General features: G+C 67.2%; 1 protein-coding gene across 9 annotated transcripts in view; it reads left to right on the top strand.

The window, feature by feature from the left end:
• Nucleotides 1-320: 320 nt before the first annotated feature.
• ARAP1 (ArfGAP with RhoGAP domain, ankyrin repeat and PH domain 1) overlaps nt 321-15,866 on the top strand; it is a 38,910-nt gene continuing 23,364 nt past the window's right edge. For 3 of the 9 annotated variants that reach the window (XM_072032959.1, XM_072032961.1, XM_072032958.1), the window contains exons 1-2: nt 321-377; nt 10,076-10,781. In XM_072032959.1, coding sequence (XP_071889060.1) covers nt 10,153-10,781 — 629 coding nt within the window. In that variant the 5' untranslated portion in view covers nt 321-377; nt 10,076-10,152. Of the gene's footprint in view, nt 378-1,606; nt 1,731-5,268; nt 5,590-6,177; nt 6,323-9,287; nt 9,439-10,075; nt 10,782-13,908; nt 14,280-15,866 lie in introns of those variants that run through there. The other 6 variants (XM_072032965.1, XM_072032963.1, XM_072032966.1 and 3 more) reach the window with 6 other exon arrangements.

Raw genomic sequence — 15,866 nt, 5'->3', positions numbered from 1 at the left:
GACCACCCGGGCCCCCCCCAGGGGGGCTTCGCTGCCCCCCCCCCAGCAGCCCCAGGACCCCCCCCCCGGGGGCTGGGGTCGGGGCTTTTTTTTTTGGGGGGGGGGGCGTTTGGGGGGCTCGGGGACTCCGAGCACCATAAAACGGGGAGAGGAGGGGGGGGGGGATAAAAGGGTGGGGGGCGCCTCGGGGTCGCTCAGGGGGGGGCTGATAAGGGTTGAGCAGCTCCGGGGGGGGGTGGGTTTCAAGGGGGGGGGGCTGTGCGCGGGGGGAGGCGTGGGAAGGGCTCGGCCGCCTCCTCCCCCTCCTCCTCCTCCTCCTCTTCCTCCTCCCCCCCCCCCCCCCGAGCCCCCGGGAGCGCCCGCAGCGGCACGGCCAGGTCAGTGCGCCCCCCCCCGGACCCTCCCAGGACCTCCCCAAAATTCCCCCCCCCCCAACCCCAGGAAAGCTGGGGGGGACCCCAGGGAGGGGGGGTCCGCAGGGCACCGTGCGCTCCCCCCCCCACGTCCCGGTCACTTCCTGGCCAAGTTTGGGCGGGGGGGGGCGGCCCCCGGGGCCAGCTCCGGCCCCCCCCCGGGCTGCGGCGTTTTGGGGGGTTTTGGGGGATTTTTTTTTTTTGGGGGGGGGGTTAGGGTGGCGCCGAGCCCGTCCCGGTGCTGGTTTTGGGGTGGGGGGGTGGGGGGGGGCGCGCGTAAAGACGGCCCAGTCCCCTCCTGCTCCCGGCTGCGAAATTGCCCCAAAACAGCAAAAAAAAAAAAAAAAAAAAAACGAAAAGAAAGCAAAAAAGTGAAATCTGCCGCAAAAAGATTTGGGGTGGCTCGGCCGAAGGGGGGGGGTTGGGGAGGGGGGGGGGATGCTGCGGGTTTGGGAACCCCCAGACCCCGCATGGGGGCTTGGGGGGCGCCACGGGGGTCCCAGTTGTGGCCCCCACCGCTGCCCCCCCCCCCGGCCTCCCCCACGCTCATTAAAAATAGGACCCAATTAAAAGGGGGGCGGGGGTGTTTTTGGGGTCTTTTGCCTCTTGGTGCGCCCAGGGTTTGGTGTTTGGGGGGGGGGGGGGAGCGGGGCTGGGTGCTTGGGGGGGCGCATCCGGCACGCAGGGGGGTCGGGATGGTGAGGGCAGGGGGGGCACAGGGGATTGAGGTGCTTTTTGGGGAGGGGGCGGCACCCCCTGGCTTGGACCCCCCGAGGGGGGCACCCACCCTGGCATGGGGCCGTGGGGGGGGGGCGGCGGCGAGCGTGTCCCCGTCCCCGTCCCCATGTCCCCGTGTCCCCGCGGGATGAAAGGGGCATTGTGTGCCCACGCTGGCGAGCGGCCACGGGGAGGGGACCACGGCTGCTGCTTGGGGGGCGAGGGGCTGCGGGGACCCCCCCTCAATCCTCCCCCCCCACCCAGGGCAGGATCCGGCCCCCCCAGGAGCGAGGAGGGTCCCGGTGCCAAATTGGGGACCCCGGTGCTGGTGTCCCCGCGCCACCCCGCTTCATTTTCCCCCCTTGGGAAGAGAACTGGGCAGGGAAAAAAAAATAAAAAACACCAAACCCGAGCGCAAAAACCCTGCCCATTTTTTTTATTTTTTAATTTTTTTAAATTTTTTTTTTTTGGGAAAGTCCCTGCGGTTTTCCCCTCGGCTCCCGTTTCCAGGAGGCAGCCAAGGAACGAGCCTGGGCCTGGCGGAGCTGCTGCTGCTGCGCCTCGGCGGCACCCGCGGCGCAACCCCGGCTGCACACCGAGGTATTGGGGTGCCCCCCACCCCGCAAGGCTCCCTGCGCCCCTATTTGGGGGGTGCTGGGCGCTGCCCCCACCCCGTGCGCCCCGAATTTTGACCCTGCTCGTCCTGCGCTGCTCCTGCTCCTTCTGCTCCTCGTGCCGTGCCGAGCTGGGGGTCGGGTGAGCTCCTGGGGGGGAGGAGGGGCATTTTTTGGGATGGGGCAGGTTTTGGGGCAGGTTTTGGGTGGTTGCGTCCGTGCTCCAAAAGTGCTCGGCGCGGTGACCGCGGGGCCGTGCGCCCGGCTGGAGGCATCCCAGTATGTCCCAGTTCATCCCAGCACCTCCCAGGGCCCAAATCGGGCAGGGATTTGTGGGGGGCCAGTGGGGGGATTCTGGGGGGGTGTGTGGCTGGGGGATGTCCCCCCCTCGGTGCCACCTCGGGGGGTTTGGTGACGCCGCAGGGATGCGGTGCCACCTCGGGACCCTTTGTGCCAGGCTGCCCGGAGCTGGTACCGGGAGCAGGGGGCACCAGGGAGGGGTCGTTTAGGGCAGGGGAGGGTTTTGGGATCCCCCCCTGCCCCGTGGATGTCTCTGCCAACCCCCCAAAGAGGCAGAAATTGGAACCCCCCCCCCCCGGGCACCTCAGGGGGGAAGCGAGAGCGGCCGGTGCCAGGCTCCGGTGGTGGCTCTTGGCTCATCCCCGTGGGCAGGGGGGGTCCCCAAAAGGGGAGGTGTCCATCGGGGCCCCCAGGCTTTGCCCTGCTGCATACAAATACCCTAAAAACCTCTAAAAACCTCTAAAAATACTCTAAAAAAATCAAAAAATACCTGGGGGCACATTTGGAAGCGCCGCCGTGCCACCCCACGGTGCCTGCGCCCTGTGTCCCCTCCCTGTGAGCACAACGGGGGGGTGGTGGTGATGCTGCCCCCCTGGGGGTGCTCGGGGGGCGGCCCTCGGACACCCCAAAGCTGCTGGAGAGGCGGCTCCGTGCATGGGGGGGGGGGTTTGTAAAGCTGTTTTGTGTGGTTTTGGGGTGGAAAGGGGGCGTCCCCGGTGCCAGCTGGCGCTCGGTGCTTGGCATGGGGCAGGGGGCGTTTTGGGGACAGGGGTGCCTTGGGGACAGGGGTGTTTTGGGGACAGGGGTGCCTTGGGGACAGTTTTTTTTTGGCTGCTGCGCCCCCCGGGGCTGGCCCTCTCGAGGCGCACGGTTTGGCACAGGGGCCCCGGACTGCGCAGAGGAGGAGGGAGGAAGAAGAGGAGGAAGAGGAGGAGAAAGAGGAGGAGGAGGAAGGCAGCCAGGGGTCCCACTGCAGCTTTCACTTCCCACTCGCGGGGAGCCGAAGCCGGGTCCCAGCGGGGTTTCGTGCAGCAGCGGCGGTGCCGAGTGCATGGGGTGGAGGTGCTGGGCCCCCCCCAAAAAGCAGGAGCACCCCACGGGGCCAGGTCGGGGCCCTTTGGGACCATCAGGAGGACAGGGAGCAGGCAGTGGGGCATCCCGAGGGGTGCATCCCACACCCCAAACCCAGCCCCATCTGCGGGGTCCCGGTGGCGGGGGCTCGTCCTGATGGGGCCGGGCATCCTTGGGTGCCGTGGATGCGGGTGGCACCCGGTGCCACGCCGTGTCCCATCCCCAAGAAGGGATTTGGGGTGGGTGCAGCCCCCTCGTGGCATCGTTGGGACCCGGTGGGATGGGGCCCGGTTTCCTGACCTATTTTGGCAGGAGGCAGAAAGTGTGCCAGGCACCGCTGGGGAACGGGGCTGGAGGGGGCCCTGGGAGCCAGCTGGGGCCGTGCTGTCCCCATCCCTGTCCCCCTCCCCGGGGAGGGGTGGCCGGGAGCCGGGGGTCAGCCTCATCCGCCTTGCAGCGCGGTCCAAAGAGCTGCCCCCCATGACCCATTTGGCACGTGAAAAACGAAGCAGAGGGGGGGTTTCTGCCCTCGTTTCAGCCCAGAAAATTTCCCTCAGGGACAGCTTTGGTGGCGGATGCAAGAGGGAGACCCCAAATGCTGCCCCTCCTGCCTTATATACCCCCTCCCTGCAGGGGTAAATGCCTCCTGGGGCCGAGGGACACATCCCTTGGATGGGGCTGGCTCCGGATCCGTCCCGTTTGGTGCGAGGCAGGAGGAAGGAGAGCTTTGGGGCCGCGGGGGAGGCGGGGGCCGCGCGTTTCCCCGTTCGTGCTGCAGCCCAGGGCACGCTTCGCCTTCCCAGGTTTTACTTCCAGCTGTGGGATGACGGCCCCACGGCACCGGCACTGCGAGGGGGGGAACTCAGCAGGGAGCCCCTCAGGGTGCCCCCGCGCCCTCCTCATCACCTTCCTCACACCTCCCGGGTGCTGCTGGCGGGGGGCCTGGAGCCCCCGAGCTGCCCGGGCTGTGGGGTGGGGAGCGGGGCGCACCGCAGCAGGACCACGGCTTGGTTCCCCTGCTGAGCTGCCACCCTCATTTCTGTGCACCCCCCTGGCTCTCTGTGCACACCCGCAGTGCCGTGCACCCCCCGATTGTCTTTGCACCCCCCTGGTTGCCTGTGCACACCCGTTGTGCCGTGCACACCCTGATTATCCGGGCACACCCGTGGTGCCATGCGCACCCCGATCGTCCCTGCGCACCCCGATTGCGCACCCCATTGAGGGTGTCCCAGTTGAGGGTGTCTGTGCACACCCTCACCACCGTGCACACCCTGATTGTCTGTGCACACCCACAGTGCTGTGCACACCCCGATTGTCTTTGCACACCCCTGGTTGCCTGTGCACACCCGCCGTGCCACGCACACCCCGATTATCCACGCTCACCCACACCGCCGTGCGCACCCCCATCATCCACGCACCCCCCAATTCTCCTTGCACACCCGCACCCCTGGGCGCACCCTGAGTGTCTTTGCACGCCCCTGGTTGTCCACACACCCCCCTGGTTGTCTGTGCACACCCGTTGTGCCGTGCACACCCTGATTATCCGGGCACACCCGCGGTGCCGTGCGCACCCCGATTGCGCACCCCATTGAGGGTGTCCCAGTTGAGGGTGTCCGTGCACAACCTCACCCCCATGCACACCCTGATTGTCTGTGCACACCCACAGTGCCACGCACACCCTGATTATCTGTGCACACCCTGATTATCTGTGCACACCCTGATTATCTGTGCACACCCGCCGTGCCGTGCACACCCTGGTTGTCCGTGCACGCCCGCTGCGCCGTGCCCAGCCACCTCCAGGCGGTTCCCACCACGCACAATTTTGGCAGCCCCGCAGGGAGGAGAGAGGTGTGGAGGAGCTGAAAGGCAGCTCCAGCAGCTCTGGCACCTCGCGGGCTGCTCTCAGCGAGGAGCACTTTGAGATTGCGATCGCTGGCAGCAGCAGGGGCTCTGAGGAACCTCTTCCACCCCCGGGTTTTGCTGACTTCGCAAGACAGAACATGATATCAGGAGGCTGCCCAGGGCCTGGCATGTTTGAATGTTATTTGCATGCTGTGTTTAGTGGCTTGCCCGCCGCCGTGATATCTTGAAAATGAAACAGATTCACCTTCTCAAAGCGAAACCCTTGCTGCTGCCGAACTAATTTGACTCGGCAGCGGTGAAAGGCTGGAGTCGTTCCCATGGGAGATTCTGGGGCCGTGCTGCATCTGGGAGCCGGGGCTCGCTGCGATCCCAGGGCCCTGCTTCTGCTTTTTTGGATGTTTTCAGCTCGCCCGGGATTTGTGGTGGCAGGTTTCGGTGTGAGGATGCAGGAGCTTCCCACTCCTGGCCGGGAGCAGCTCGGTCGCGCCGCCTGAAGCCTCGCTCCAAGCCTCCCACCCGGGTGCTGCGGGGACCTCGGGGACCTTGGGGACCTCAGGCTGGGCACAGCCCAGGTCCTGCTGAGGATTCTTGCTCCGTTTAGGCAGGAAGAGGTAAAAATGAGCTTGGTGTGGTGGCCGGGTTGCCCGATGCGGCACGGGTAAAGGCGCGGGGCACCCTGCGGCACCCAATTCCCACTGACCCTTCCCCACCACCCATCCACAAGTCCCTGGTGCCCTCCAGGACCCCCGTGGCGTGCAGGATGGGGGCTTGCTGCAGACTGGGTGCGAGCCCTGAGCTGACCAGGCCCCCCCAGGCCTGCTCCTCTTGGTGAGAGGCTGAAATCGTCCTGCGTTGGCCACTGCTTCCGTGGGGCTTCGCGCCTCCGCCCTCTCCGCCGCCGGGGTGGGGTGCCGGTGGGGGGGACGTGGCAGCCGTGCTTTGGCCGGGCTCTGCATGTCCCTCCATCCCCGAAATGTCCCCTCCTTGGTGCCTGGGTCCCCGCTGCCAGCCCTGGGCTCACCGGGTGCCTCTGATGCCCCCGGCCCCCTGATTTCCTCTGCGCGGGTCCCGCGGTGGCTGCGGTCGGAGGCGCTTTGGCTGTCCTGCCGAGATAGCGGGGGCCACTCTCACCCCGTGGGGCCTCTTGCAGCGGTTATTGCAACACGTTCCCATGCACGCGGGGCTTTTAACGGGCGCCTTGCTCTTTCGGCAAGTTCCTGATCTCCGACGAGGCATTTGAGGAAGTCCCCAAACCCTGCGCAGAGCCCGGAGCGCGGCGCCGAGCCGGGCATGGGCTGCGGGCTGGCAGCGCTCTCCCCACCCACGGCACGGAGCTGAGCCCAGGTACTGCTCCTCGCCCGCTTTCATCTCACCTACGGAGCCCCCAGGGCTCGGGAACGGGAACCTGGGTGTGCCGCCGGGGTCTGTCTGTCTGTCTGTCTGTCTGTCCGCCCTGCCTGTCGGGCTGCAGATGCTGGAAGAGGAATGGGGACCGGTGCGCCGAGCGCTTCACGCCCAAGGGCTCCGGGTCCTGCTCCCATACCAGCCCATGCCAAGCCTCTGTGGCCCCCCCTGGGTGACCCCAGCACGGCACGGGGGGGCTGGGGGGCTGCAGTTGGGGTGCTGGGTTTCTGGGGGTGCGTGCCGGGGATCCCGCACGGGGCCGTGCCCGGCGCAGAGCCCACGGCCACGGTGGGTCCAAGGGGGGGGCTCTGCTGCTGGGTTGGGGGGCACGCAGCGGGGAGGGCACCTCGGTGCTCCTGCTTCACTCAGTCTGCTCTGGAAATGGGGTAAATCAGTCTGTTTTTGGGGTAAATCAGGCCGGAGGGGGAACAGCGGGTGAGGGGGCCCTGCTGACCCACTGGGGCTGTGGCTGGGGGCGCGGGGGTGTTGGCACGCTGGATGAATCCTTCTGGCTCATGGGGTGGAGGTGATGGGGTTTGCTCATGCTGGCAGCTCCCCCAGCTCCCCAGGCTGTGTGTGGGGCCGTTGTGGGGTTTGGGGACCCCCCCCTTTGGCACCGTGTCCCCCCCTTGCTGCATCACCGTGAAACATCGGGCAGCACGCCCCGAGGGGATGGGGGGCACGAGCTGCCTTTGTGGGGGATTTTGGGGGGCTCTCCCAAGGACCCTGGGAGCAGGGTGCCCCCCAGGAGCTGGGACAGGGGGTGCTGGCGCATAGGACGGGGTGGATGGGGTCCCTGGTGGGAGCCCTGCCCGGGAGCTGCATGCAGGTGGATAAAAGGCACCCAAATATCTCCCTAAATTTGGGTGCGAGCAGGCCAGGTCCGGGAGGATATGGGGTGGGTGGGGAGCGCACAGACGAGCAGCCAGCCCCCCTGCTTCACAGCAGAGGGGTCGCCGAGCACCTCGCTCTGGATTAATCCCATATGGTGACCCTGCAGTGTCCCCTGCAGCGCGTTCTGCGTCCCCAGCATGGGGAAACTGAGGCACGGCAGGGGGATGAAGCTGTTGGGGGGGCCGCTGGGGTCCGTTCCCAGCTCTTTTGGGGCCCAGGCTCCATCCTCCCGGCTCAGGGGCCGTGCCTGCAGCCCCAGGCACGAGGCTCCCCAGCTGCTAAATCCCTTACAAAACCCCAGAGGCGCTGCCTAATCGCGGGAGGAATTCGGCTGGGAAGCACGGAGAGGTTTGGATTTGGGTACCGGGATCTGGGGGGGCTCCCTCCTCACCCAGCCCTGGGGTTTGGAGCTGCTCGGCTGTGCCACCAGAAACCGTGTCCCCAAAAAGGGGACGGGGGGGTGTGAGTGAGCTGGGTGCTGCCGCTCAGGTTGCAGCAGCCCGTGGTGTTGTTTCCAGCCGCTCTCCTCTTTCTGGAATTTCCTCGTCTCCCTCCGGGTGGAGGTTAAATGATTCATGGCCCGAGGAGGAGGAGGAGAGGCGGGCGAGGGGGGGGCTGATAAATCATTTACGGGGCCGACACGCGCCGGGGGCGAAGTGCTAAAGAGCGAAGGCGCCTCCAGCCCACGGGGCAGGGCCTGCGGGGTCACCTCGGTGGTGCCACCTCGGGGTGCCAGCCCCCGCTGCAACACCCCCCAGTCCTGCGGGGCACCCCCAGCACCGCCTCGCCCCCAGCTCCGGGTGCTCCTGGTGCCTCCTTCCCATCCCTGTGCGGGGTGATTTTATCCCTTTTGGGCATTGCGCACGGCTTGGAAATGCCAAACCATGGCCCTGGTGGCTCTCTGCCCCTCTGTGCGCTCCCCAAACCCCCCCCTTTTTTGTGGTGTTACCCCCCCAAGGTGCTCTAGCAGGGTTTGGGGGGCTCATCCCGAGCTGGGGGAGCCCCCAGGGCTTTGCTTTGCTCTCCAAATGCTCTTGGAACCGGGGACCCTCCCCGTGTCCCCGCTGTGCCGCGGGGCTCAGAGCTTTGCGCTTGGGGCTGCACTTGCCTGACCCCATGGAGCACAGCGAGGACCAGAAAATGGGCTTTCAGGGCTTTTTATTTTTTATTTTTTACATTTTTTGCTGCAAAAAATGTGGCAGAGAGGGGACGGGCCGGCGGCAGGGCTGCGTTTCCTTCTGCTTTTCCCCCTGCATGGGGCAGGGAGGGAGCAGCCGTGGGGGCCGAGCCCGCGTGCGCAGAGGCAGCGCCGGACGTCCTGTGACAGCGGTGTCACCGCACGGCGTCACTATTTTTAATGCCAGGTGGCTCTTTTTTTTTTTTTCTTTTTTTTTTCTTTTTTTTTTTAAGCGCCAAGGGAGTGTGAGAGGGAAAGTGCCCGGCTGCGTGCGCATCCCCGCGGGGTTTGTGCCTCTGTGGGGGTTTATTGCTGGTTGTGCACCCTAAAAACATCCTGGGGGACTAAGGGGGGGTCCGTCCCGGTCCCACGGCTCGCTCTGCACCCCATAAAACCCCATAAATGTGCCTTTTCGTGAGCTCTTCACAGCACCACGTCGGGCGGGAGCAGCAGCAGCTGCCGGAACCACAGGGGGTGGAGGGCCATGAGTCAGAAAAAATGTGACTCGGAGGGCCAGATTTCGCGATCGGCGTATTTTTAGCAGCAGGAAATCCTCTGGCTCTCCCCGAGGAGGGCAAAAGGAGCTCCCGGAGAGCCCGAAATAAAGCGTGCGCCGGGGTCAGGCCGGCGGGGGGAATCGGGGACACCGGCGCTGCTCCGCCGGTGGCGCACGGGGACGGGGACGTGGGGGGTGGCAGGGGGCAGGATCTCCCCTCACCGCTGCTCCTGTGGGTCTGGGGGCTCTGCACGGTGATGCCCAGCACCCTGCCTTGCTCTCCTCCTCGGGAAGGAGCCCCCTGTGCCACCGCCAGCTCTGGAAGGTGCTGGGGGTGCCCAGTGGTGCCGGGGATGGTGCCGGGGGTCCCAACCCCACAGCTCCTGTCAGGGGTGTTGGTCGGAGCGCTGCCTCCCAGCCCTCTGCGTGGCCGGGATCAGAGTTCAGGGGTGCGGGAGCTCAGAGCCACCAGGAACTGGGGTGCCGAGGGTGAGCCCTGCTTCTGCTCCCCGCCCATGCCCTGCGCGGTGCTGAGCCCCCCGGGACTTCCCGTGCCCGAAAATTGTCCCCGCGTGCTCGGTGCCGGCTCCTCTGCTCCCCGGGGACAACTTCGGGCTCTGCAGGTGGGAGAGGGGCAGAAGGATTTGGGAACGTGGTGCCGGGGGTGCTGAGTCCCTGAGGAACCATCGGCTGGCATGGGCACGGGGGGCGAACTCGTGCCAGGTCTTGGGCTCAGCCCAGCAGCCTGCAGGGCTCCCGGCTTGGGGGGGCACCGGGGTGGCACGGAGGTGGCACGGGGAGGGCACAGGGGTGGCACAGGGCAGCAACCCGCAGCCAACCCCCTGGGCCGTGAGATAAAACACCGGGGGCTCTGTGGGCACGGTGACAAGCTGGGGACAGCCACGGCCACCAGCAGGGGCTCTCCCAGGGGGGGGCTGGCTCTAATTAGAACCCTCCGGGTGGCTCTAATTAGTGCTGGGGTGCCTAAATTTAGGTGCCTGGGCTGGCACCGTGCCGCCCCCAGCCCACCCCCCCAGCCCCATTTGGGCACCAAAGCGATGCTGGAAGGAACGAGGGGGGACCCCAAAAACCGCCCTGCGCTCACCCCGTCCCTCTCCATCCCCAGGTCCCGCCGCCGCCGTGCCGAGCCCCCCCAGGCGGAGGAGATGCTCTGAGCGCCTCGGGACCCCCCCCCCCAGTGCCATGGAGGAGGAAGGGGGGTGGCTCCCAGTAGCCGCCTGGCTGGCGGCCCTACACCTGGAGCAGTACGCCGAAGCCTTCGAGCGCAACGAGCTGCGCACCGTCTGGGACTGCCGGGGGCTGACGGACGAGGGGCTGACCCACCTGGGGGTCCTGCTGCCCGGACACCGCAAGCGCATCCTCTTGGGGGTCCAAAAAGCTTTCGCAGAGGCCACCACTTTGCCCGAGCCCCCCCCGAGGAAGCCGGTGCCCATGAAGCGCCACATTTTCCGCCCCGGGCTTGGCACCGCCGTGCCAAACGAGCCCCCCAGCTCCCCGCTGCTGCTGGAGCCCGAGGGGGCCGCGAGCATCCCCCCCCTGCTGCCGCCCCCCATCCCGCCCCGGGTGGGCTGCAAGCCCCCCGTTAAGTTCTCCCCGGTTGCCAGCACCCCCGAGACGCCCCCCCCCTGCAGCCCGGCCCCCCCCGAGCTGCCCCCTCTGCCAGCCCCCAAAGCCGAGAGCCAGGCGAGACCCCCGCTGCCGGCCAAGCGGCACCAGGTGGGGGGCAAATGCCAGTCCCTGAAGACCCCCCCGACCCCCAGCCGCCCGCCCGCGTTGCCCCCCAGGGCCGGATCCCAGTACGAGGCCAGCAGGTACGGGGCTGGGAACGGGGAGCGGTGGGTGTTGGGGGGGGGGGGTGAGAATGGGGACGGGGCGAGCTGTGGGGTTGCTGTGAGGGGAGGGTCCAGCGCATCCTCTTGGGGGGCTCCCTAGGTGCCTGCATCCCCCTGGGGGTCCCACAATTCCCATAAGTCCCCCTGGGGGTCCCCATATGCCCAGCACACCTCCTTAGGGGTCCCTACAGCCCCACACCCTCCTGGGGGTCCCACAACTCCAGTATGCCCCCCTCGGGGTCCCCATACCCCCAGCACACCCCCTGGGGGTCTCCACACCCCCATATCCCCCTGGGGGTCCCACAATTCCAGTACGCCCCCCTGGGGGTCCCAATACCCCCAGTACACCCCCCTGGGGGTCCCTACACCCCCATATACCCCTGGGGGTCCCACAACTCCAGTATGCCCCCTGGGGGTCCCCATACCCCCAGCACACCCCCTTGGGGGTCCCCACACCCCCCTGGGGGTCCCACAACTCCATTATGTCCCCTGGGGGTCCCAATACCCCCAGCACACCCCCTGGGGGTCCCCACACCCCCGTATCCCCCTGGGGGTCCCACAATTCCAGTATGCCCCCCTGGGGGTCCCAATACCCCCAGCACACCCCCCTGGGGGTACCTACACCCCCATGTCCCCCTGGGGGTCCCACAATTCCAGTATGCCCCCCTGGGGGTCCCAATACCCCCAGCACACCCCCTTGGGGGTCCCTACACCCCCATATACCCCTGGGAGTCCCACAACCCCAGCATGCCCCCCTGGGGGTCCCAATACCCCCAGCACAGCCCCTAGGGGGTCCTAACACCCCCACACCCCCCTGGGGGTCCCACAACCCCAGCATGTCCCCCTGGGGGTCCCAATACCCCCAGCACACCCCCCTGGGGGTCCCGACACCCCCATATCCCCCTGGGGGTCCCACAATTCCAGTATGCCCCCCTGGGGGTCCCAATACCCCCAGCACACCCCCCTGGGGGTCCCGACACCCCCATATCCCCCTGGGGGTCCCACAATTCCAGTATGCCCCCCTGGGGGTCCCAATACCCCCAGCACACCCCCCTGGGGGTCCCTACACCCCCATATACCCCTGGGGGTCCCACAACTCCAGTATGCCCCCTGGGGGTCCCAATACCCCCAGCACACCCCCCTGGGGGTCCCCCCACCCTCTCACTCCCCTGGTGTCCCCCCAGCCCCATCTGACCCCCCCCCAAGTCTCCCCACACCCCGTAGCTGCTCTTGTCCCGGTCACTGGTGCCCTCTAGTGTCACTGTGTCCCCAAAGGGGGGGGGGGACACCCACTGGGACACCCCCAGCCCCATCCCAATCCCTGGGGGGGGGGGGGATGTTGAGGGACCCCCAAACCTCTCCGTGCGCCCCGCGCTCTGCGGCTCGCTCTTTGCTGCTGGTTTTTGGGGGGCTTTTCAGCAAAAGTTGGATTTTACTGTTTTATCATCATTTTTTTGTTGTTGTTTTATGCCCAGGTTGGGGCAGTTTGGGGCCAAAAATACCCCGGGGGGGGGCAAATTTCCCGGGGGGGGGGGGATTTCCCTGCCCCTCGGTGCCGTGGGCACCCTGGGACGCGGTGGCACCGGGGGGCACCTTGGGCACCCCATCACCTCCATCACCCCCTCCCCTCTCCCACCTTATCCTGGGGGTGCGTTTGCTCTCCCCCAGCTCTGGGGGGGCTGTAGGACCCCCCCCCGGCACAGCCCCCGTGTTATGGTGTGGGCTCTGAGCTCGTCCTGCCCTGCAGACCGCAGGCAGCTGCTGTCCCCCCCCCGTCACCGTCACATGAAAGCGGCTGCGGTGACAGCAGCGTGCACAGCCCTGGGGGGGGCGGGGGGGGGTGAGGATGTGTGTGTGACCCCCCCCTTTTTGTGTGTGTCCCCCCCCCCCAGTGAAGCTGAGAGCGAAAGCGGCCCCGGTGCAGCCGCAGAGCTGGGGCTGAGCGGGTGCAAAGGGCTGGAAATTCCCCCCCCAGGGGAACAATTCCCCCCCCCAGGGGAACAATTCCCCCCCCCAGGGGGATAATTCCCCCCCCCAGGGCACGTCCAGAGCTTGTGCACCCCAAAATCCTGCTTGTGGACGTTGGCACAGCGCTTGTAATGAGGGGGGGGATGTTGGCAGTGTGTGCGCCCCCCCCCCCCCAGCGTCCCAATGCGCTCCTGTGGTTGGTGAGCCCCCCCCCCCAGCAGGCGAAGCCCCCCCTGGGGGACCCCATTTCTCCAGCCCCTGTCCTCAGGAGGGGTGCATGGGGGGGGTCCCTGCAGGAATAATGCCATGGAGGGGGTTTGGGGGGGGGCGTCCTACAGAAATAATGCCATGGGGGGGGACCTGGGGGGGGTCCCCTTGTGCCCAGAGCTGAACCGGGGCTCGCTGTGCTTTTGGGGGCTGTGGTGGTGGCCGGGCTGGGGGTGTCCCCCCCCCCCGCACCAAGGTGTCCATGTGGCCAAGATGGGAAGGGGCCCCCAGTGGCCCCGGGGGGGTTTTAGGGCACCAAGGCAGCAGGATGCCCCCAGGGGGTGTGGGGGGGGGGCTGTGGGGTGGGCACGCCCCCAATTGTGGGGTTTGGGGTCCCGAAGACCCCTGGGGCAGGGTCCTGGCTGTCCCCCCCTCCGCGGGTCCTGGAGCCCCGGGGACCTTCTCCAGTGCCGCATGGCCCCGGAAAGGCAGCCCCCTGGCCCCACTCCCCAGCCCGTGTCCCCAGCCCATGTCCCCATCCTCTATCCCCATCCCGTGTCCCCATCCCTTGTCCCCATTGGTGTCCCCAACCCCACTCCCCATCCCCGTTCCCCATTCCCCATCCCATGTCCCCATCCTGTGTCCCCATCCCCTCTCCCCGTCCTTGTTCCCTGTTCCCAATCCTCTCTCCCCATCCCATGTCCCCATCCCGTGTCCCCATCCCTGTTCCCTGTTTCCTACCCCGTATCCCCACCCTGCTCCCTATCCCAGTTCCCCATTCCTCATCCCGTGTCCCCATCCCCTCTCCCCATCCCGTGTCCCCATTCCCCATCCCGTGTCCCCATCCCCTCTCTCCATCCCATGTCCCCATCCCGTGTCCCCATCCCGGTTCCCCATTCCCCATCCCATGTCTCCATCCCATGTCCCCAACCCCACTCCTCATCCCATGTCCCCATCCCATGTCCCCATTCCCCATCCCGTGTCCCCATCCCATGTCCCCATCCCATGTAAAACCCCGTGCCCCCTCCCCGTGCCCCCACCCCGCTCCCCATCCCCGCAGCCCCCCCGGACTCATCCTCCCCGCCGGGAGGAAGCGAGGCCCTCGAGGCCCCTCGCGGGGCTGTGGGTTTGGGGCCGGCCGCGGCCGCTTGGGGTGGCTCAGGAAGCTTTTTGTGCGCAGCGAGCGCCGAGCAGGAAGTGCTCGGGGGGCGGCCGAGCGGGCCCAGCTCCGCTCCCCGCCATCGCCTCGCCCCACGGCGCCCAAATCGCCCCCCCCCCCGGGACCCCCCCACCCCAAGCCAGGTAGGGGCACGGCCAGCGCCGTGCGCATGGCGAAGCGCAGCCTCGGTGGCGGAGGGCAGGGGGGGGGTTTTGCACAGGGGACAGAATCACGGAGCTTCCTCTTCTCCAAAAGTGGGAATTTCGCCTCCTTTTGCGCCTTTTCTGAGTTTTCCCGAGCCCACGGTTCCGCTCTGGCTCGAGGGATGGGGGTGAATTTGGGGTGGAGGAGGGAGGGTGGCTGCGCGCAGGGTGCCGCGGTGCCGCCGGGCTTTGGGGTGGCCACGGCGCCCTCGGGCACCCCGGCAGGAGGAGAGGACCCCGGTGCCAGGCAGGGGACACCATCCTCTCCTGACCCTTTTTGTGCGTCCTCACCCTTTTTGTGCCTTCTGACCCTTTTTGTGCCTTCTGACCCTTTTCGTGCGTCACCACCGAGGTGGTCGGAGCCTGAGTGCGCGCTGACACCCCCGGGGGGTGATGTGGCTGCGTCGCCTCCTGCTTTTTGTTTTGCTTTCCTCGCAGGGTCAGTTCCTTCCCCTGCGCCCCGGGAGGTGGGGACGCGTCCCCAGGGTGCCACGCTCCCCCTGTCCCCCTGTCCCTTCCCCTTTGGGGTCGCCCGGGTGGCACCAGGAGGTGCTCGGGTTGCTTGGGGCGCTGGGGAACTCCCTGCTGCAGGGTTTTGGAGGCGTTTTGGAGGCTGTGAAGCTCCGAAAGCACCAGCAGCGAGTGGTGGAAGGGCGTTAAAGTGTCACTGCCACGCTGGGGACCCTGAGCTGTGGGAATGGGTCCTGTGTGGGGACGGCTGGGCCTGGCCAGGCTCCGACCCACTGGGACAAACTGGTGGTGGCGTGTCTGGTGATGGAGAGGATGGGAACAGGGACAGGGATAGGGGCAGGGACAGGGACATGTCCTCACCATGGCCTGGTGGCTCCAGGAAGGCTGACAGGAGCTGTTTCGTGCCACCATGGGTATTGGGACACCTCCTGACCCCCGTGCTGCCCCCAAATTCCCCAGGACACCGATACCCGTGGGTCCCCAGCGCCCTGTGCGCCCTGCTGCCCGTGCCGCGTGCGCGCCTTTACGCCTGGAAATCCTCCGTGCCCGCTTGGAGCTGAGGACAGGGAGGTGCTGGGTTCCCGTGGTGGCCGTGCCCGCTGCAGGGAGTGGTGTGGCACCCGGCTGCAGCACCCTAAAAGCACCCATGGCACCCATGCACCCGGCTCCTGGGGCTGGGGGCCCCGCTGGTGCCGGGTTCCTACAGAGGCCACACGCAGCAGGGTGTGGGTACGGTGACACCGGGTTCCCGTAGACGTGACGCACAGTGGGGTGTGAAAACCAGGTGCTTGGTTCCCATCGTGGACGTGCACAGCAGGATTCGGCCCCGTGCTGGGTGTCCGTGGGTGCCTGCCCCCCCCTCCGGGTCCATTTGGCACTGGTGCGGACTGGGGGAGCTGGGGACAGCCCCTGCTCATGCGGGTTTTGGGTGTGGGGACCCCGAGGTGATGGTTGTGTGGGGTGGATGGGGAGCGGGGTGTCAGAGTCTTGCTTTGGGGTTTGCTGTGGACCCCCACGGCTCAGAACTTTGGGTCCCAGCCCCCGGTGCCCTCCCCT

This window comes from Anas platyrhynchos, chromosome 1, assembly GCF_047663525.1.
Source record: "Anas platyrhynchos isolate ZD024472 breed Pekin duck chromosome 1, IASCAAS_PekinDuck_T2T, whole genome shotgun sequence".
Classification (NCBI taxonomy): Eukaryota; Metazoa; Chordata; class Aves; order Anseriformes; family Anatidae; genus Anas; species Anas platyrhynchos.
This window is presented reverse-complemented; position numbering and strand designations above follow the sequence as displayed.